This window comes from Chlamydotis macqueenii, chromosome 10 (genome assembly GCF_036417535.1).
Source record: "Chlamydotis macqueenii isolate bChlMac1 chromosome 10, bChlMac1.mat, whole genome shotgun sequence".
Lineage (NCBI taxonomy): Eukaryota > Metazoa > Chordata > Aves > Otidiformes > Otididae > Chlamydotis > Chlamydotis macqueenii.
Window position 1 is genome coordinate 931,378 of NC_141565.1, and position 20,951 is coordinate 952,328.

The window sequence follows — 20,951 nt, forward strand, 5'->3', positions numbered from 1 at the left end:
GAGTAAGGAAAAAAAAGTAAGGAAAAGAGTAAGGAAACAAAGTAAGGGGGGGAAAAAAAGTAAGAAAAAGGGAAGATAGTAAGGAAAAGAGAAAATACAAAGGGGGGGGGGAGGGGGGAGAGTAAGAAAAAAAAAGCCGGGCCAGGCCTTCCCCTCCCCGGCGCCGGAGGTTACCGGTTCGGCGGTGCCGCGGGGTGGAAATTATTCTCTTGGGGCCGCTCATCGCCCTCCGCTATCAAACCTGCTGCTGCGCTCTGCCCCGCCGCGATTTAAAAACAAAAAATACATAAAATAATTTTTTTTTTTTAATCAGCGTTTAGGACACGCGGTGCGGAATCTAATTAACGGCAATTAACATCTTAAGGCGAAAGCATCCGAATTGGCCCAAGCAAAGGCTGCGGGTCCGGCCGCGCCGTCGGCGGGAGGATCCGCGCAGGCACCGCGCTTTGCTCTGCCTGCGAGCTGGGGGCTGAACCTCTCACCTGCCTCCGCGGAGTGGGGGGGAATTAAAAATTAATTCAAAAGCATGACGTTAGTCGGAGTTATAGTTCATAAAATACTTTATTGTAATAAAGTAAATATCTTCGCATTAATAAAACTGATCATAAAATGCAGTTTTCGAATAACTGGGGGCACCACAGGGTTTTAGACAGCGAGGAGATGTGACGGGGGGTCCGGTGTCGCGGAGAGGCGGGGGAGGGAAGAGGATACACACACACACACACGACGGGGAGGCGACCGGCCGAGACCCCCGGTTCACGGGAGAGCGGGGAGAGCCGGGGGGGCCGGGCCCCCCTCATTCCTCCTGGCCGCCCCCGGCCGGCGAAGCCCGGCTCTCGGGGGGCTTCTCGGTTTCCCGGGCTCGCTCCTGCTCTGAGAGCTGCTCGCTGCTGGGGATGGAGTTCTTCTTGGGCCGGCCCTTGGGCTTGGTGGGGGACTCCAAACCGCCCCCCTGCAACACCTGCCGGGAGGGGGGGTACCCCGCTGAAACCGGGCTGCCCTCAGCCCGGGCCGAGAAGACTCCCCAACCTCATCTCCACCCTTCTCCGCACGAGCAAAGCACCGCGCCCGCTACAAAGGAGGGGGGGGGGATCCGACGGGGGCCCCGGCCATGCTGGCCTTAAAGACCGGGTGTCAGCACCCAGGAGGACGAGCCCGCGGGACAGCGCTCGGTACCCCGAGGGGCTCGGAGCCGGGCTGGCAGGAGGGTCGGGATTGGGAGCACTTACTATTTTCTTCCATTTCATGCGCCTGTTCTGGTACCAGGTCTTCACTTGGAGCTGGCTGAGCCCCAGCGATTCGGCCAGGTCTATTCTGCGGGCGAGAGAAAGAGAGGTGGTGAGCCCCGGCGGCTTTTGTCTCGGCTGGCAGCTTTCCTTTTTTTATTTTAATTTAATTTTTTTTTTTTTTTTTTTTTTTTTTTTTGAGGGGAGAGAAATGAGCTGCCGTCCCACTCTGGCCCGTCGGGTCCGGCATCCCTTACCTATCCGGCGTGGAGAGGTATTTCTGCTTTTCGAAGCGTTTCTCCAGCCCCATGAGCTGCAGCTCGGTGAAGACGGTACGGCTGCGCCGGCCTTTCTTGGCTTTGCCCCCCCCCGGCTCGGGGGGGCCCGCTTCCAGTTTGCTCCGCAGCTGCAGCTCCAGCGGGAGATGGGCCGAGGGGGAGCCGCCCTGCAGCCCCGAACCGGCGGCCAGCAGCGCCGAGCCCAGCCCCGAGCAGCCCAGGGGAGCCAGCGGGAATTTAAACACGGCGGCCGGTTCCGCCTTCAGCATCGCTGCGGGACGAGAGGGGACCGTCAGCGGGGGAAAGGGGGTAAGGAGGGACACCCCGCCATCCCAAACAGTTCTGCCTATCTTGAAAATAAAACTAATTCCCCGATATTCCAAGACATCTTGCTGCGGGGTTTGGCGCTTCCCTCTTTTATTTTTCTCTTTTAGAAGGAAAACAACAACAAAAAAAAATTGGGATCCCGCTGCTCCCTCCGTTTGCACGGATAAAGAGCGACGTTTCCGCTGACAAACGGCGGCTTGGGAAACGAAAGCTTTCGCGATCACGCGTGAAATACCGGCGGTTAAAATAGGTGAAATGCCAGCGTTTAAAGTGTATTAAATATTGGCCTTTTAAAAAAAAAAATAGTCGTTAAAACACCGCATTTTTCCTAGATACTATATCAGACTGGATGGAGCACGGCGGGCCCTGGTTTAAATAAAGATATGTATCAATATGAGATATAAAATACAAAATATATAAATTTAATGTATCTTATTTTTTTCTATTTTCTATTGCCTATTTTATATCAGATATAAAATATAATACATAAAATATAATATCTCTGTCGGGTTTCCAGCTAAGTCCGTGCCCGCAGAGCGCCGTGCGGCCTCCGGCAGACACACACCCCGCTGCCCAGGCTCCGGCAACTCACGTCACATCCAAAAACACGGGGGAAAAAAAACCCCAAACAAAAAAAAAAAATCTAAAAAGCACACTCCCGAAGAAAACCACCCCGACCGACAACAACGCTCTCCCCGTGAAATTCCACGGCCGCCCTGTGCGAGAGCCGTTTTTTTTTTTTCGTTTTTAGGCCCAAAATATTCGCCGGGCTCCAGGCCGGGAAGCCTCCCGCGGCACGGCGATGGGATGCTCACGGTCGGCAAAGCTCGGCAGCTATTTATTTTTTAAGTTTTAAAATTTTTTTTAGGGCAAATTCCCGAGGTTTTCTGCGAGGGTGCCTCAGCGGGCAAGGCCGCCGCGCTCCCGCAGCCTCCGGCCCGCTGCCGCTCGGGGCTCGGACCCCCCCCACCCCAACCCCCGGGAGGATGTACCGAGGCGGGGTGTACCCCCGGGGTCCCCCGTCCGCAGGACGTACCGAGGTGGCTGTGGTAGGGGCGGGCGGCCAGCAGCGCCTGCACCCCGAACTTGAGGAGCTCGCCGGCCGGCGCGGCCCCCTTGGCGGCGGGGGGCTCGGTGAGGATCTCCTCGATCATGAAGCTGCGGTAGCGGTGCGAGCGGTGGTCGGGGAAGGCTTCGGCCGGGAAGTAGGGCCCGGCTCCCAGCTCCAACGGTTGCTGCATCCTCGTCGCCAAATCCTTCCCCCCCCCCGCCCCTCCAAAAACTCTCCACCCCGGGGTGGGGGGGGGACCCCCGGCTCTAGCGCAGCCCCCCGGCCGGCAGCCGGGCAGCGGGGAGCCCCGCGGGGGCTCTGCCCATCGCCCCGCCGCTCTTTCCCCCCCCCCCCCCCTTCCTCGGTTTTTACCCTGCCCCGACGGGCCGGGCCCGCCGCCGCCCCCCCAGAGCCGGTGTCCCGGGACCGCCCCGAGCAGCGCGACCGGTCGCAGCCGTTAACGTCGCATGCGGAGCCCGGGGCGCGGCACCGGGGAGCGATTCTCCGCCCCGGGACGGCGGGCAGCCGCCTATTATAGCGGGGCTGGCAGCGCCGGGGGGGCTGGGGGGGGCGGGGAGGGCGCGGGAGGGGCTGCGGAGGAAGGAAGGGGCCGGGGCGGGCGAGTACCTGGCAGGCAGAGGCTACGGCAGAGCATTCGATCCCCCGCCGTGTACAGCCAACCAGCCCCGCAGAGCGGGCAGCCGGACAAGCGCCGGCCACTTCGGAGGGCAGCCCGGCCCCGGCTCCATCTCCGTCCTCGTCCCCGTCCTCGTCCCCATCCCAGCCCCCATCCCCATCCTCATTCCCATCTCCATCCCCATCCCATTTCCCGCCCCTATCCCCATCTCTATCCTTATGTCCGTCCCCATCCTATCTCTATCTCTATCCCCATTCCTATTCCCATCCCTATCCCCATCCCTGTCCCCATTCCAGTCCCCATCTCCATCCCTATCCCCATCCTCATCCCCGTTTGCATCCCCATTCCCATCCCCATCCTCGTCCCCATCCTATCTCTGTCCCCATCCCGTTCCCATCCCCACCTCTATCCCCACCTCTATCCCCATCCTCTTCCCCATTCCCATCCCCACCTCTATCCCCATCCTCTTCCCCGTCCCCATTCCCCGTCCTATCCCATCCCATCCCATCGCATTCCCCATTCCCCATTCCCCATGCCATCCTCATCCCCACCCCCGGGGCTGGCGGGGCAGCTGACGGACACAGGGACACGGAGCCACCCCCGCCACCTGCCCGGTCCGCCCGCTCCCATCCCCGGCTCCCCTCGTGGGGAACCAGCCCCGCGGTCCCCGCGGCCGTGGACCCTCCCGTCCCCCGGTTCCACCGGCGCCTCGGAGCCCTCGAGGCCGCGGTGGAGGCGGGGGCCGCGCTGCCCGTCGAGGGGGCCCGGCCCGAGACCCCCAGCTCGGGGGACCGGGACCCCCGGTTCTCGGTGGAGAACCGAGAAGAGCGGGGTCGGGAAACGAAACAAAAGGCAGCGCGAGGCCGACCCTTTCCCTCGGCTTTTTTTTTTTTTTTAACGGGATTCGTTGAATTCCCTTTTAGCCCGCGTCGTGCGAGGCGGCCGGTAATTCACGAGCGGTCCCCACGCGTGGCTGACGAACTCGGTGCGAGGTTGGTGTGCGAGAGCTCACAACCCCCGGCGGAAAATGTGGGCACCGACGGGAGCGGAGGCTCCGTCTTTATGGGTTTTGAGGGGAAAAGAAGAAAAAAAAAGGGGAAAAAAAAAAAAAAGGAAAAAAGGGGATTTTCGCGTCTGCGGGGAACGCGGAGCCGCCGGCGGGATCCTGCGGCTCCCAGCAGCCAGGCAGGACGGGACCGCCTCGGGGGTCATCCGTGGGTGCCTCCTTCCCACGGGGATGGGGGGGACGGGAACGTGTCCCAGCCCCCCGAGGCCGTCGGTGTTTCTGGATTTAATTTTTGCTCTGTTCTTCTCCAGGGCAGCAGCGTCCCTCCTGCACACACCTGCCCAGAGCTCCGGGGAGCCCCAACCCACCTGAACCCCCCCCCAAAAAAACGAATAACAACCCTCCCATCTTTTGACCGCCTTCTCCGTCGAGATCGCGAGGGAATTTCACGCCGAAGTGCTGATTTCTAACGGTTGAAGCAAAAGAGGCCTTTGGAGCCATTTTAATAAATAAGAAGGGGGATAATCAGGAGTAAAATCAGAAGAATTTGGGATGCATCCAGGCGAGCAGACACAAATCCGCATTGGGTTGTGTAAACAAGTGACTAGCACGCTCATAAACAAACAGTGCGCGTAAAATAAATTTCCAACTCCCTCCCTCGAAGCACACACCTTGATTTTTTCTTTCTTTTTTTTTTTTTTTTCTCTTTAAAATAAAGCAAAGCGCACGAATAACTGTAACTATTTCTCCCCACCTCTGAGCAGGTTCGGTTCGGTGCTGGACATCGTTTCCCAGTGTACGGGATCACCTTGGATAATTTAAGGTTTTCTACACCTTGTGTTTTCTACAGCCAGCCAGCCTGAGCATCACCACAGATCAGAAACCAGGCCTGCAGCCCCCAGTTTCATTAAAAAAAAAAAAAAAAAAGATAAATTAACGTTTGTGGAAAACGCTGCTATGGTAAGATTTTGGTGCCGCGCCGCAAGAAAGGGAGGATGAACTGCACCAGCCGGCTGCCCTCCCAGTCAATAATTCAAAATCGTTGCAAAGCAAATCCTACAGCTAAAAGTACATCAGGCAATATTTTTAAAAAAATATTTTTTCACTCGTACAGTGCCTGAAATTGTCTAATTTCCCATGCTTTTACAAAGCACCCAAACCCGCACCCTCATTTTCAGCAATCTGTCCAGCAGACACAGCCCTGAGCAGCTCACGCAACCGCTCTTTTCCAAACAGCATCGTTTCAGAGTGGAAGTTCTGCAAAATCCGTGGGGCTTTAGGGACGAACTGGACGAAGAAATTTAAGCCCCAAGTTTAATACATCTTCTTTTTTTTTTTTTCCCCAGCTGCAAGAAGGGAATCACCTTTCTCTGCAAAAATGCTCCTCGTTTAATGAGTGGGTTTTGCTTTGTTTTTTTTTTTTTGCTTGCACTAGGGACAGACTTTATACAGCTACCAGAAACATAGGCTATTTCTCAATATGCTTATTTTAAAATAATTTTATATCAATGTACATAACTAGTTTCAGAAACTATCAATACATCCATCAGAGACTCTCCTAATCTTCATTTTTCTATAGAAGTGGAACGCGTTTTTAAAGGCTTCCTTTGCTCACTTTTACACTTCAGATATCCTGAGAGATGGCTCTATTTTGGCCGGGCAACCCAGGAAAAGGAAAGGATGACAGCTCAGCTAGCACAAATCTTGCTAGGAAGAAGGAAACAAGTTCACCCAGTGATTTAAAATTCTTCCCCGGGGTAGGAGCCCTTTCGCTTCACTGATTAATCACCATTTGGATGGGAAGAGGAGTTTTGCTGAATTTTGCACGTTGCCGGCCCCTCGGTGAAGTTCTCGTAGCGTTCTCCCGACTCGAACAACTGTAAGGCAAAAAAAAAAAAAAATTAAATTAAAACACTTTGCCTCCTGGATGCCTCAGGAAAACATCCCAAATTGGGAAAATATATTTACATAAAAAAGACAGCAAACAAAGCCCACGCTTTGGGTTAATTAATAAGTGGGTTTTTTTTTTTTTTTTTTTTAATCAAAGCTCTTGGGGCATTTTAAAAGCAAAGCTCTTTATTAGATATTTTTAAAAGGTGCTGTTGGAAAAAAACAGCCAGTTGGAATTAGGCACAGCAATCCCCGACCCGCTGGCTTCTCTTGGCACTTAACAGCCAGGAAATCCAGAAAGTGGTACAAAAAAGAGTGGAAAAGGTGACATCAGGGGCTAATGGGGCCGAGGGCATAGCTCAGTCCTGAGCAATGCATTCTGCTTCACGGCTGAGCAAAGCTTCACGGGCACTGAAACACGCACCCCTCTCCAAATGATTTTCTGTGAACACCTGGCCTCAGCAGACAGTTTGGCTCGTTAACCCATTTCGGAAGTCACATTTGGAGGATGCTGCAGGATGCTGGTCCCTCACTCCGCCTGCTGCACCCACCCCAGCAGCTCCCACAAAGCAGGCAGCCCTCATTGAAGGAGACCACCCCCAAAACTGCTATTGTCTGAACTGCGTTTAATTTCCAGCTGACAGAACAGCCTCAAAATCAGGAGCCCCCCATATGCCAAGCTCCCTCCCCACCGCCAGTGCTGCGGCCAGATATCCGAAGGTCACACTCCCCCTCTGCCACGCGCCGCCACCTACCTGTCCGTTCCACCGTCACCGAGCAAGACACGCAGATGTGAAAGATGGTAAGCCTCTCTCTCTTTTTTTTTTTTACATATAGAATTTTTAAATTGTATTTCTTTATTAGTTTTAATTTTTCCCTAGTTCACAGACAAGGGATGCAACACTTGGAAGTACAAACCACTAGCCACAAATGTGATGAGATTTCAGGCTGGGCAGTATTTCTTGCAACAGCCTCTCCTCTGCGAGCTGATTTCCGCTTATTCTGACCTCTCAGTTCAGAGGCTCCATCACCAGTGCTGCCGAAAGCGCGGCGCCTGCAGCCCCTAAAAACGGTGTCCCAGTGAACGGACGAGTGCAATTACCTCTTCCCTGGCTGACAGCGCGTATAACCATCTTTCTCCACCCAGAGCTGCTATCAGACAGCGGTGCGACAGCGCGCGCAGGCCGCGGACTCCAGGCAGCCATCGGCGTGAATCGCCCAGTCCAGGGTTTCACATCAAAACGGATCTCACGCGGCACGGCTGTAACCAGAGTGACGGACGCGGAGCTGCGCCCGGGAAGCTGCAGGGAACAAACGTGGTTTGGAAATGACAGTTAGGAGAGATATGAAAGGGTAAGTGAAACATAGGTGCATTAACAGATGAACTAATGAATTATTTGCTGAATTCAGGAAATTATAATAATTATTATAGAATTATGACAGAATTATGATAGAATTATTATATATTATAAAATCATTACAGTATAAAATGATTATACTATGAGTAGAATATAATTATTTACTGAATCAGGACATGATTACACTCAATCTGAAGCAGCACCTCCGGCTGTACTACCCATCTCTAGACACTAAACGGGTTTCAGGCGGAAAACGACAAATCGTCCTTATCACTCTTGTATGAGCTGAAATTCAAGCAACCCCTGCATCCGTTGGAAAACGAAGGATGCCCTTAAAGACATCACATTAGCCCCTGTGCCGTAAACACTTCAGTGCCTGCTTAGGTTATTCACCGTGTGCACCGTCGACCGACGGGAGTAGGCCTGTTTATAGTTCATAAAATTAAGTTAATGGCTACATCTGTGCAGAGCTGGGGCCTTCAGTTTTTAAAAGTGAAGTGAAGAAACAGAATAAAGTCCCTGCATTCTTCAGTTTTATGGTGAGCCTCCAGTCAGTCTGGGTTCCTAGCTCTCAAGTCCTACGTCAGACCTGGATGGTTTGGGTTTATAGATCAGCGGGGAGATGTTTAAGTCATTTAACACAATAATGGCTAATTGAAACATTTCATTTTAAAAATAACAAGATGTTTTATATATATTAAAATCATATAAAAGCTGATTTCCCAGTCTCTCACAAGCACCACTACAGCTAGTCAAAACCCCCTAAGTCAGAGAGCTCACTACATAAAACAGCTTTCGTTAAATGCTGAACAATATAAAACTATTAAGTGATAAAGGGTTCCTTTCTCTTGGCTTATTTCTTAAACACACTTTTGCTTTGAACGCGTTACCTTGCTTTAAAATACAGGGACAAAACCATTAAAGTGTCCCTACAACAGGGACTGGGAACAGAATCTCTTCTCATCCCCGTAGAAACAAATGGCCCAGGCGCAGGAGAAGGGTCTGCAGCCTGGGCTCACCAAAAAGAAAATCACACCCCTCAGAGATACCTAAGAAAAATGTTCTAAAAATGAACAACCAAGTGTCTGAAATCTCCTAAACAGCTCCTATTTTCAGAAGTTTCCCTTTGCAATGCAGACTGCTGCAGATGTTCCACCTGACAGGCCAACTGATCCAGGGTGGCTGAAACCTGCCATCGTGGAAACATCAGCTCCCGTGGACCGGGGCAACTCAGGCAAGCGTTACCTGCTGCGAGGAGCGTTAACAGCGGAAGGCAATTAAAGATACGCGTGTTCCCAGCCACCAGACACTCAGAAACTGAGTATGATTTACCACCTCAGGCTAGAATAATTTTTTTTCGGAATAAAATTGTGCCACACGGATTAGGATTTCCGTAGGCTGTTCACATTTCGAAGAGTCCTTATCTATTTTAATCTCCACAGCTTGGCTGAGATTCAATGGATCCTTAAAACCGTAACTTGTTGTAGGAGTCCCGCTCATAAATCAGTATGCAAGGTTAAAATACCTACCAGAGGTGTAGCGCGCAGGCCAGAAGCAGGAGGGATGCAGTCAACCGGGCAGGGGCTCTCTCGTCGTCTTCATCTGAGTGGGCAGCCCTGGCCCATGACAAAACCTGGGTGCCTCGTGCCGATGTGCTACATTTAACCAGACCAAAAACAAGGTTTAGCCCTGAACCAGCTGACATCGGCAGCAGCTGTGTCCCCAGTTCAATGGGAGTGGGATCTGGGTGTAAGGGAACCTGATTTTCAGGAGAGATGGCAGGAAGCCGGTGGCGCCGGCTGGCAGGTGCGTGTACATGGACTCACCGTTTCCTACTGCAGGCAGCTCCCTAGCTTCCAGGAGCACAAGCGTCCCAGCCAAAATCCCCCCTGACGCTGTAAGGCCAACCTGTGTGGAGATCCTGCGCATCCTCCGTGTAACTCCTCAGGCCAGGGCTTTGCTTAGTGCATCCTACTCCGAAACCAGCGCAAGTGACAGAGGACTGCAAGTAAAATCAAGTCTCATTTTCTCTCTGTTCACTTCAGAGGGATTACGTGGCTCACCCCCCAGCTCTGCCCGCTCCAGCTCGGATCCCGCACCCTGCAGCGACCTGCTCCGGCTCACACTGCTAACTGTCTTTGGACACTAACGAACCCTCGACGCTGTGGTACTTATACCTACGGAAAATCCGCCCCATAGACTCGCTTTGGTTGGGATGGAAGAGGGAAAGGGTAAATTTTTGTACAGTTGTCAACCTCCTTCTCCTGTATCCCCCTTCAGTTGGAACAAGCATGTTTTTTTCTTACTACTGTTCATGGATCGGTCGAATTTAGAATGAAATAGGCAATTAGGGAGGTCATATTTTAAGAAAATACTTCAGAAGAAACAACGTTAACAGAGGTCAATCCCTACACAGAAAACTTCCCTTGAAGGGGTGAGGTTTTGGGAAATTAATTCCTTCATCATTCATATAAAAGGAACTAGCTGTATGAAGAAATTAATTACTCTCAGGGTACAACCTGGGCCATATGCAGGCTTTACTACCAATCTGAAAGTTATAGTGAACCGGGAGCATTGCAGGAACAGGTTTCCTCTCCCTTTTAAGAGACGATTAACCAGAATTACAGGGCTTTCTAAAATTAGCCTTAAGAAAGAACAATATTCTCACAACGTCAAAGAAAGTGCAGCGGTTTCTGATTTCCAGTCTGACCCTACAGGCCTCTCTCGGGCACAACTTGGATCGCGCTTTAGGTCTTTTATTCTCCTGGCACCAGAGACTGGGATTCTCAGGAGGATTTATGGCCCCTGACGCTGCCGCAGGCATTCTGAATTCCGTCCGTGTGGGAAAACCGTGCTCACAGCACAGTCGTGCTATCCACTTCAGGCGAAACGAGAAGTGATTTTTACACTGCCTACACTGCAACGATTACATTTGATATGCCAAATTTCTATTTTACTACGTTCAGGATTAAATTTCAAACCCATATACGGCCACGACGACCACTTCAGAAGTTTAAACAATTTTGCTTTCTGTACATATATTATGACACTTACAAATTTTTTGACAATTCCAACAACCCACTGATAGTTATCGGCCTGAACTGCAGACGGATGGATTTAACAGGGCTTCGCATCCCCCGCCTCAATAGCTGTTCCCCACCGGTTTTCCCCAGCTTCTCCCGGCTCAGAGCCAACTCCCCCGGCCCTGCCCAGCTTCTCCTGCTTTCCCCAAAAACTCCTCTGGCCTCCCCAGGGCGGATTTAAAGCCGGGGAGACGCTTCCCAGAGCGGCGGGATGGGAAGGGACGGGGCACAGGGAACCAGGCCGCAAGCCCGGCCGCAGCCCGGGCCTCGAGTGCCCCCTGCCGCCGCCCGCTACCGGATGCCGCCCGGCCGCCTGCGGGGGAAGGGGCTCGGCGGCTCCGGGCAGGCCTGGAGTGGGATGCAAATCTTTCCTATAGTTTTAATAAGGGAAGGAGGCCCTTAGCTTACTCAGAGAAATCAGCTGCAGGTCAGGCTTATTCCCTTCACATCACAAATAAAGTCTAGCAAAAGGCTTTTTCTATTTTTTTTTTTTAATTAAGTCGTTAAGATCACAAGATTTTTGTTCCAAAAGGGCAAGTTCCACTTCACACATTTAAATGAGCGGCAACACGAGCACACAAAAGCTGCGGTTTTATCAATGACAGTAAATAATAAGAATCATTGTTCCTGAAAAGTTTTTGTATATAACCAGCAGTACCAACACATCCACACATCCAGCTGTGCAGACATCGGCTCTTGCAGGTGATCGACAGCCTTGGCAAAACAGCGCGTATGGACCCGCACAGCTCTGCTCCGCAGCCAACCTGCTTGGCGCCACCGACCTTGCTGTGCTCCGGGGCTGAGAGCTGATGTTTCACTTGTGTAGAAAACAGGAGGTGGAGCAGTACATGGGAGCGTCTCCTCACACCCACGCCAGACCCTGCTTTCTTACCTACGAAATCCCCTCACCTCGGTGAAGGTCCAGACAGCATTACTACAGCACTCCCTTTCCAATCCCTCCCATCAACCACGACAAATAATTCTGGTCCTCCTAACCCCTACCGAAATCTTCTGCCTCAGAAGGCTCTTTGAGATCTCCGTACAGCAGGCATTCCCAGGGAGATCCCTTTTTTAACTGAGATAGCAGTTTCCCAAGTCTTTAATTACTTCAAAGCTCCTACATGAACCTTCTTTCTCCTAAATCCATGCCATACACTCCAGCTATGCTTTACCTGATTAGAAGGGAGGAAGCTGGTCAGTCACCCTGGGATTGCACCCAATGAATGTGAAAGCTCTCCCACCCCACCCCGTGACAGAGCGGTACCTTCCAGCACACACTTAGAGCTGCAGACGAACGGCAGAGACCTAAGCCAGCCCTCCGTCTTTGAGTGATTTCTCATTTGCGACCCTGCCAGCCTGCCTACGGAAGAGCAGCAGGCAGCAGCTGCGACAGAAAAAAATCACTTTTCAACACTTCGCAGCAACAGACCACGGCTTGAATGTCAGCTGCGCCGCACTCGGAGCCGCTTCATGCTGAGCTTCTAAGCACAAAGCAAACACCAGAACGATCAAGAGCTATGCGCCGTAGAACTGAATCATCCTACAGCCCTTTCCGGATCTTTTTGGTTACGTCCAAATTTCTCAGGTCTTCTTTCAGCGTGCTTGCTGCTGATGCGCTGCTCAGGGATCAGAGCGGTAACTCTCCAGTGGAAACTCAGGATTAGCTCTTCTCTCTGGAGGACTTCTTGAATGACTGGCTTTTGAGTCGTAAATGATAGCAATCCCCTAACAAGTTATGGAAGAGCCTTTGAGTTTGACATTTTTATAAACACCAACCTTTTTATCCTCAACGTTTGTTGTTTAAGGAAATCCCTTCTAGTTCTTACGCATGTATAACATATAAAACAATTGAATTAATACCATATGAGGGTAGAGGGGTGAAAAATCATGTCTATAGCCAAGAGTTCAGAAAAACCGTACAGCTGAGGTTTAAGGTTGCCTATAGTGACTTTGTATTTTGTTTAGACATCAGTGTTAATACTTCATATAGATTATGTACAGTACAGATTACAACAGTATGCGCTGTATGTTGTATAATTTATGAACTATTAAACTTAATTCTTATGTTTTGGGGTTGTGAGTTATAACTAAACAGAATCTAAACTACCAGCAAATGAAGATTTTTTTTTTTTTTTTGTGGATTAAACTATTTCGTGGGGCAGAGGGGTGACGGATCCAAAGCCCAGTGCTCGCACGCTCACCCTAAGCAAGCTGAGAGCTCAAGCTTTAGAATTTTAAATACCTTTTATGTTCTGCCCATGTACAAGCCATACTGATGGAGTTCCAAAACAGGGATTGTATGTCTGATTTTGTGCTGTACATGGGAGGAAGACCACGGCAAACTGAGGAAGGCAGTGGGGAAACACTTCTGCTTCTTCTGAACTACAGGGATGCCCGAGGAAGGGCTAATGGTGGCATGACACAGAGTAATGTCAGCCCATAAAATCGACAGGTAGCCCAGCAGCGCTGACTACAAGTCTGCACTGCCCTCAAAAATGGAGCTGCAGCTTGATTTTTAAATTGTTAATAACCTAGCTCAACTGGATAGCAATGTACTTGTGACAGCACAGAGCTCAGGCAGCCCTAGGCATCGTAACGCTTACCCCGCTCCTCTCCCAGGTTTGCGGTCCACGCGGAACACCACGCTGTCGCAGGTGAGTACAGCCACTGCTACTGTGCCCGAGCCGTGACTTCAAAGTCCCTTGGCTGTGTCCGTGTAAGCAGTGGGCAGCGTGTGAGCGAACACTAGCAAAGGCAGCTGGGAAGAATATAAGGAAAGAGTGCAAGTAATCAGGGGAGGGAAGAAGTGGTTTATTAACAAGGATTAACCCACTAACACTGGTTTTCCTTGGTTCCCTGTGCAGTCAACGGAGACTCTCACGTTGTGCAGCCTGTCACTCAAATAAACCATCCTCCTACAACTCAGATGCTGCCTCTTGTGAATCCTGTGCTACCTCTGTCCCTCAGTGGCCAGAGCCTTTTGCGATAAGCAGGTCCCGGTCAGAGATGCCACGGCACAATTAGGTTTAGAAACAGACTTACTTGCAGGCAGTACTTCGATGAAGAGTAGTAGTTACCAAGTGAAAAGGCCTCGTGGTTCCCTCATCTCAGTTCTCATATGTAAATACTACCTGATGCTAGACTGCCCCAGAGTTTTGGAGGGTAACACCTGCAGCTATTTTAGTTCATGGCCAGTATAACCAGAACCTTGCTGTCAGTCACCACTTTTCAACAAAGAGTGCCAGGAACAGCTGAGGGTCTCCACGGAAGATGTTCAATTGATCCTGGAAAGCTCTGTTGGTTTACTTGGGCTCTCGAGAATGAGTGATATTTCTCACTCCCATGCCTGGAGTTTACACAGCAAACAGCTTGATGGGGGAGGAAGGAGGAACTCAAATAGATTAAACCTGGAAATCCTGAAGAGCTAACAGCAGGTGAGACTACCGCCCTGCAGGCATGTTGGCAACGGCGGTGCGCATGCTCCTCCTCCAGCTGTAGGCAGCTGCTGAGGTAGCCAGCCACTACCTTCTCCCCTGCTTGCAGCTCACTCAGCTATCGTCAGGGCTCAGGAAAAAAAAAAAAACAGTTCTTGGCCAGATGAGTCTCTCATTCCTCATGGATACTCAGCATCTGGGGCTCTATCCAGCAGCTGAATCACCACAAGGACTTCTGCAAATTACGCTTTTCAATAAATTCTATTTTACTTTGACATGTTTTATTGTTTACAAGGTTGACTTGGGAGATGAAACAAAAGCTAATTACATCAACTGATACGTCAAGAAAATGGATTGATTTGATATCCCCTCCAGATGGGCTTCCTTTGCGTGGCAGCACGCATACCACATCTTAAAGAAAGGAGACAGGCTACGTTAGGAAGGCACATTTGAGCCATCAGACTGACACTTCTTTATTACAGCATATTTATTTTTTATCATGCGCTTTGACAGAAGTCTCATGAAGTGTTACGCTCCTTCTGTAGGGTCAAAGTCTTGTGACCTTCCATGATTTTAGAGAGAAGGAACATAATTTTAGAGGGCATGTTTATTATTTCTGTAAACAGTCTGTTTTTCATGCCAAGAGAACAGTTTTTCTGTATGTACTTAGATGACAGCTCAACTTTACTGGCTCACTTTCCTGACTGAGCCTTGCCTGCCAAATGTTTTTGATCATAGTCTGGCACACAAAACAATATTAATAGCAGAGCTGAGCAAATAATCTCCATAGAACTGCTGATTTTTTAACCCTCTTTTTATTGCTTCCATAATATTCTTGAATCAAATGCACTTTCCTTGAGCTCAACTCCAGTTTTAAAGCACTCTTTTTTTTTATTCAAGACAAAATATCTCCACTCTGTGGAATTAGAAAAGCTGCTGGCTAAACAGCTAGTTGTGACAAAGCAGGTCCATCACATGGCATTGCTCACATCCCAAAAGAAACAAAAGCCCGTGCCCTTCCAGCGGGAACGCACATGCTTGTCAATTTAAACTCTGGACAGACAGCTTCCAAATCTGTTTTTACTGGCGCAAATGTTCATGGATGGTAGACAAGACCACAGCCAAAACAAACTTGTTTTAAAATCTGAATGGTCCACTTCCGCAGCGTATACTGATTTCTGAAAAATGCACTTCACTTTGCCTTCAAATGGTGAAGATGTATTTCAGATACACCTTTCTGAACGCTCTGCACGCATGCATGACCTGACGCTCTGTTAATCTGACGCATGATCCTAGTCTCTTCTCTCTAACAGTCCATAAAAATTCTTGCAGCACCCTGCAGAGGCTACAAGACTAAAGTTTTTCAGGGTTCACTTTCTGAGTGGCACATTGTTCACAAAATCCCTCCATGTTGTCCCACCATCATGTCAAGACAGGCAGAATTATGGTATGTACATTTGACTGTTATTTGTAGAGCAGCCTTCTGGAAACCAGCGTAGCTGAATGCAAGACAAGCTTTAAGATCTGATGACAGTACTGACGGTACTGAGCTAGAGCATGTCACATTTTACTCCTGTTCCTGCGCGCGAACAATGTAAGAAGGATGAAGAATCTGGCTCACCACCCCCTCCACAAACATTCCGTTTCCTCTTCTAGGGATGGGTTTTTTCAGGGACTTGGATGGGGCCTAAAGAAAATCCTAACTAAACACCATGCAAACTACTGGGCAGCTGTAGCTGGAACAACCCTGCTTCTTAGACAATTTGTGATACAGCTCTCTAGCAATGTTTCCACACCTACCAAGAGCTGGCCCCTTCCCTCTGGACACCCAACCGCAAGCAGACCAGTAAGTTCCTATGAATATCTGCAATTCTTTTTGTCAAAGTCTAACTCATCCTGAGGTCTCTTTTGCTTTTGTTTGGTGCTTTAACGGTCAGAAACCACAAGACTGCACTTCTGCAGCTCAGTCGTCCTGATCTACAGTTTTTTTGTCTTCTTCCTACAGCAATTTTGCGTCAAGTTGTTCTGTTTTGGCAACCAAAAGATTCACACTGACTCATTGCCTGACTCTGCTCCTTGGTTACTGCAGATGTTTTGTTAAAAAGTAATCTATACTTCTTTGTCCTTGTTCCTTCTTTCCCAACCAAAAAAAAAAAAAACCCCAAAAAGTCCCCAAGCCCAAGCTCACTGCTTCAAGCCCTCCTCTTTCAGCACCACCCTCATGAAGCAGCCATTCCATTCCGCCAACATGTTCTCATTTGATGGAAAGGGAACTATTATTTACTTAATAATTGTTTCTAATCTGAGATATAGATAATAGCCATTCTGGCAGCAAAGGACTCGCTTTAATGCACAGTGGGCCTTAGCAGCTGTTGATTTTAAAAAACTGATCGCATTTTGTACAGCTATGATTCTGTATTTTCACTGAGCATTAGAGGGGATGTGGCATTTATCACCTGTAGGTCAGAAACACCAATCCAGCCTAACGAAGGAGTCACTGAAAATTCTCTTCAACTGAAGACTTATGATGTGAAAAAAAAAAAAAAAAAAAAAGAAAAAAAGCTACAGATTGATGAGCTTTAGTTGTTTAAAAAAATACCACTAGAATTAACAGCAGAATGAACTACATCTCACTTAAGATGTTTCTACTAATGCTCAAGGCAGACTGGTAAGAGTGTATGGTTTAACTTACCTCTCCAAACTTACAGCTGCTATGTTATCCTATTAAAATTTGTTTTCCTCCACTGTGGCTCACATTAATTCGCAGCTGCATGTAACTTCAACCATTACAGGCTTTAGAAAATGAAAAATACCTACTTTAGAAAGCAAAATGGTTACACGCAGATAAATGCTGAAAGCAGATTACTGAAACAAATGCAGGTTACACCTTCACCTACTGCAACGTTATTTCTTTAACTTCTTTCTGGAAGGAGAACACATACCACACGCAGAGGGGAGAAGAGAGTCTCAAAGTCCCTCCATTCCCTACCCTGCCCCGGGAAAGAATTCACCATAGCCAAAGCTGCAGACTTTGGCTATCAAATTTCTTAATCATTATTTCAAAGTATAGCCATCCCAAGCCCAAGCCACCCAGAGCTTTCTCCATTAGTTTACCTGTGCTGTTGTAAAACAGGGGGTGATTATTAGCTACTGCTGGGGTACACATTATTAAAAAAAAAATCCTTTAATGAAAAGTGTGGGTAAGGTAAAAACTACAGAAATAACTACCCTTTTGTGAAAAAAAAACCAAACTTACTTTGAAGAACTTTTCACTTGGCTTATCAGGCTACCACAACTATAAAGGCCGAAGCACAGTTTTAAGGTCTTGAAGCTAACAAATGTAAAGCACACAAACCCCAAAAAAGATGAGTAGAAGGAAATTCAATATGAAGTCTCATTAAAAAAAAAGCCAACTGAAAAAAAAAACAACCAAAAAACCAGTGAGAATAACAAACCTCTATAGAACAAAGAGAAGACTAGTAACGTGACAGAGAAACACTCACATCTTTTTAGAAGAAATAGGAACCAAACCCACACAAAACCAAATGAAAGGACAAGGAATCGGCACAACAGGATGCAGAATTGTATCTGCTGCACTTGTCCTGCTCTGAAATTAACCCCGGATGGCAGCGAGGGGTTTCCGTCCTCACGCTGTTGTACGCCAGAGGACAGGAGGGATGAGTGGGAGGTGTCACCAACACACTGTCCAGGCAAAACGTCTTGGAACACCTGTGGTGGTAGGGATCACTCGTCTTTCCCAGGAAGAGGTGGAAAGCTGAAAAGGTGAATGATTCCAGTAAATACTCGCTATCTAGAAGATCCACTGGCTCCAAGTGAATCTACACACAAACTTGCTTGTACTTAGGATCCACTCTCCAAGCTCCCAACAATGCCATCACCACATTCCACCGAGGACTTTTCTAACCCCAGAAGCAGCCAATTTTCTCTTGCTATTGGCATTGTTTCATTACATCTGCAGATTATCCCTCAGAGTCTTTTGTTCCCTTCCCATCGCACTGATGTTCATCACGAACAAGACAGATACTATACAACGCGTGACGTGCCTGCATAAACAGTGGAAATGAAAGGCTTGTAGTGAAAACCTACATCATCTTTGTAAAGGCTGTGTTTATGCTGGAAAAGAACACTGCTCTCACAGTCAGCAAGTGGCATGTTAGGAAAGAAAAAGAGGAACAAAGCGTTTAAATCCAGCGCTTGTGCAAGGGAGGTGAGGGCCATGAACAATTCGGATGCAGAAATGAAGGTTAAAGGTAAAGATTCCATGTTTTTTACATTGCCTTACTATATGGATTAACCCCATACAGTTATTCTTCAGCTAGATGCTAGTTTTGAGTCAGAAAGCGCTCAGAACACCTTGCTGAAAAGCATGTTTTATTTTTTTACGTTTTAGGCACTTCGCAGTGCAAAGTACCACCACCACGTTGAATAGGTAGGATTTCCAAGCCACGCAGGAACCACCGAGGTAAAGCGCAAGAACTTTGGAGATGAAACTCACCTTGCCCCCACAGCAATCCAAGGAATATAAAAAGAGGGTAGAATCTTAATAAAGAAAAAAAGTGTTTTACAGAGCTGGAAAAAGAACAAATGCATCATGTTAATTTGCCACAAGGTGGCATGTGCTCATCTAAAATAAATTCCAATCCAGCAAGATTTCGAAGACCTAAACAACAAAACCGAGACCCGGGGCAGGCAGGTTCAGCTTCACTGGAGTCATCCCATTTGTCCCAGGTTTGAACTCGCCCCTGCAGTATTAGAGAATCTCATTATATTCCTAGGATTATCACAGAACTTGAATTCACACTTCTTCCTGGAAAAGAAAAAAAGCTGCCTTTTTCCCCATTTCACTCCTTATTGAGTTGGTCTGAGTAAGCAAACTCCCACAAACAGGATCAATGACACGGTGTGGTGAAAAACTCATCTTTTTCCTTATTTCAGACAGAAAACAGCAAAGTCAGCATTTATTTTCAAAAAGTACGGTGTGCCTCTGTGGTTGTCTCTTTACAACAAAACAAAGCAAAATTTACGCTTTCCCCTATGAATTTTATGAACTTTATAAATTCTTTCTGAAGCATGCAGGAAGTTTGTTTATTCTGTAATTATGTAATGATAAACACAAATTTTGGGAACAGATATCACACGGCACGCTCACAGCCGTGCTCACAGCCATGCTCGGCATTCCAGCCCTGAGCCAGCAAAACCTGAAACACATGAGAATTATAATTGATGGCCCAAATCACACTCAGCATGATTGAACACTAAATGCGTGTCCTGCAGTTAATTTGAAAAATGGAACTTGTAAACTTCACCAACAGTTTCTGATGAGTAGACACGGGAAGGGAAACCGCGTTCAACTCTTTTAGAGGGAGACAAAGAGTTACACAGCTCTTTTTTCACTTGTTTAGAAATCAGTGATTGTAGGAAATGCGGTATGCTAATGTTGTCAAAAACCAAGACATGTTTAAGACACTTCAGTACTAACAGGACTGACACGTTTTAAGAAGTGAGCCCTGCCTCTCTTATGCTTGGGCTTAGCAGAAAGAAAAGGAGCAACAGAGATCTCTTCAGCATTTCCACTAAGTTCCCAGATCTGTTTTTACCTTTAAAAAACTTGTTAAAAATACAGCTAGTGCTCACGTAATTTATATGATGTACTAGAGACACTAATTCTATGAGCTAACTTACTAATGTGGCTAACAACACACACATAACACAGTCAAAAATCTGCAAGTATCTTGAAAACCACAACTTTACTCCACAAGTAAAGGACACTAAGTGTTCAAGGACACTTAGTCCAAAAACATCCTTATTACCCAGCAGACAGATGTTTCAGCCTAGCGCGCCTAGCTCTCGTTACTCCTTTAATCAGGAACTGTGTATTCAACTCTAGTATTAAAGTAAACCATTACAAACCTATTCCACTCTTTGTCCAAGACCCAAGTACCTTTTATGCCTGTTAAAAATGCTAAAAAACCCTTTAACTAAACCTCTCAAAACCCGAACAGATGTCTGTTTGGCATCTCTTCACTTCAACCCTTAATGAGTAAGGGAGAACACAACCAGCAGAGCCGTTAGCCAAGGCACAGGCCTTTCGGGGTGCCAGCGTGACACCGCCCACCAGCCGTAGGCACAGTTGGTCTGAAAGACACCGTCTCCTGAAAATTTTCCATTAAAATCCCAAACTTTAGCCACTAAGAAGAGTCAATGGCTCACAATGATGCAAAAAATATGAAACCCTGTCAGCACATTTATTCGCTATTGTTTTGCATACTTCTCAGCGAGTGGCAGCTGCAGGAGGCCTGAGGCCTGGCTTCTGCCCAGCCCGGGCCGGGTGGAGGCAGCTGAGGGGCACGCTGACCCCTGACCCATCTCTGGTCTGGAAGAAAACGAGTAACGAGTCATTTTTGACAACACGGGGGTCACGCTGCAGCTTGCATGAGGCGGCAAGTTCTCCCTCGGCTATAGGAGGCCTGTGCTCGCCCCGCCCGGCCTTGTGCCACGCCGCCTTCCTCCCACCGCGCCTCCGGAGCCGCGCTCAGGACGCGGCTGCTCGGCGAACCGCAAAAAGAAACCTGCAAAGGGGAAGCGGAGCGGAGCGGGGTCGGCGGGAGAAGCCCCCGCCGCAGCGCCGCCTCCCCCCCGC

General features: G+C 48.6%; 1 protein-coding gene and 1 long non-coding RNA gene across 3 annotated transcripts; both read right to left on the minus strand.

Moving 5' to 3' along the window:
• Positions 1-672: 672 nt before the first annotated feature.
• On the minus strand, positions 673-3,072 carry BARX1 (BARX homeobox 1). The gene is made up of 4 exons (XM_086755767.1): positions 2,868-3,072; positions 1,484-1,775; positions 1,230-1,314; positions 673-961 (listed from the first exon to the last, which is right to left on the minus strand). Exons 1-4 carry the CDS (start codon positions 3,070-3,072, stop codon positions 797-799), a joined length of 747 nt encoding a protein of 248 aa, XP_086611893.1. The 3' UTR covers positions 673-796.
• Positions 3,073-5,890: 2,818 nt separating this feature from the next.
• Positions 5,891-13,616, minus strand: LOC147599449 (uncharacterized). Of its 2 annotated transcripts, none has more exons than XR_015259574.1 (3): positions 13,460-13,616; positions 7,423-7,716; positions 5,891-6,402 (listed from the first exon to the last, which is right to left on the minus strand). It is a non-coding gene; the product is annotated as an uncharacterized LOC147599449 (long non-coding RNA). The 2 variants fall into 2 exon arrangements; XR_015259573.1 differs by having other exon boundaries at positions 7,171-7,716.
• Positions 13,617-20,951: the final 7,335 nt, after the last annotated feature.

Coding starts and splice junctions, on each gene's coding strand:
- BARX1 (XM_086755767.1), bottom strand. CDS start 3,072: ATGCAGCAACCGTTGGAGCTGGGAGCCGGGCCCTACTTCCCGGCCGAA. Junction 1,315..1,483: donor TACCTCTCCACGCCGGATAG/GTAAGGGATGCC, acceptor TCTCGCCCGCAG/AATAGACCTGGCCGAATCGC. Junction 962..1,229: donor GCATGAAATGGAAGAAAATA/GTAAGTGCTCCC, acceptor CCCTCCCGGCAG/GTGTTGCAGGGGGGCGGTTT.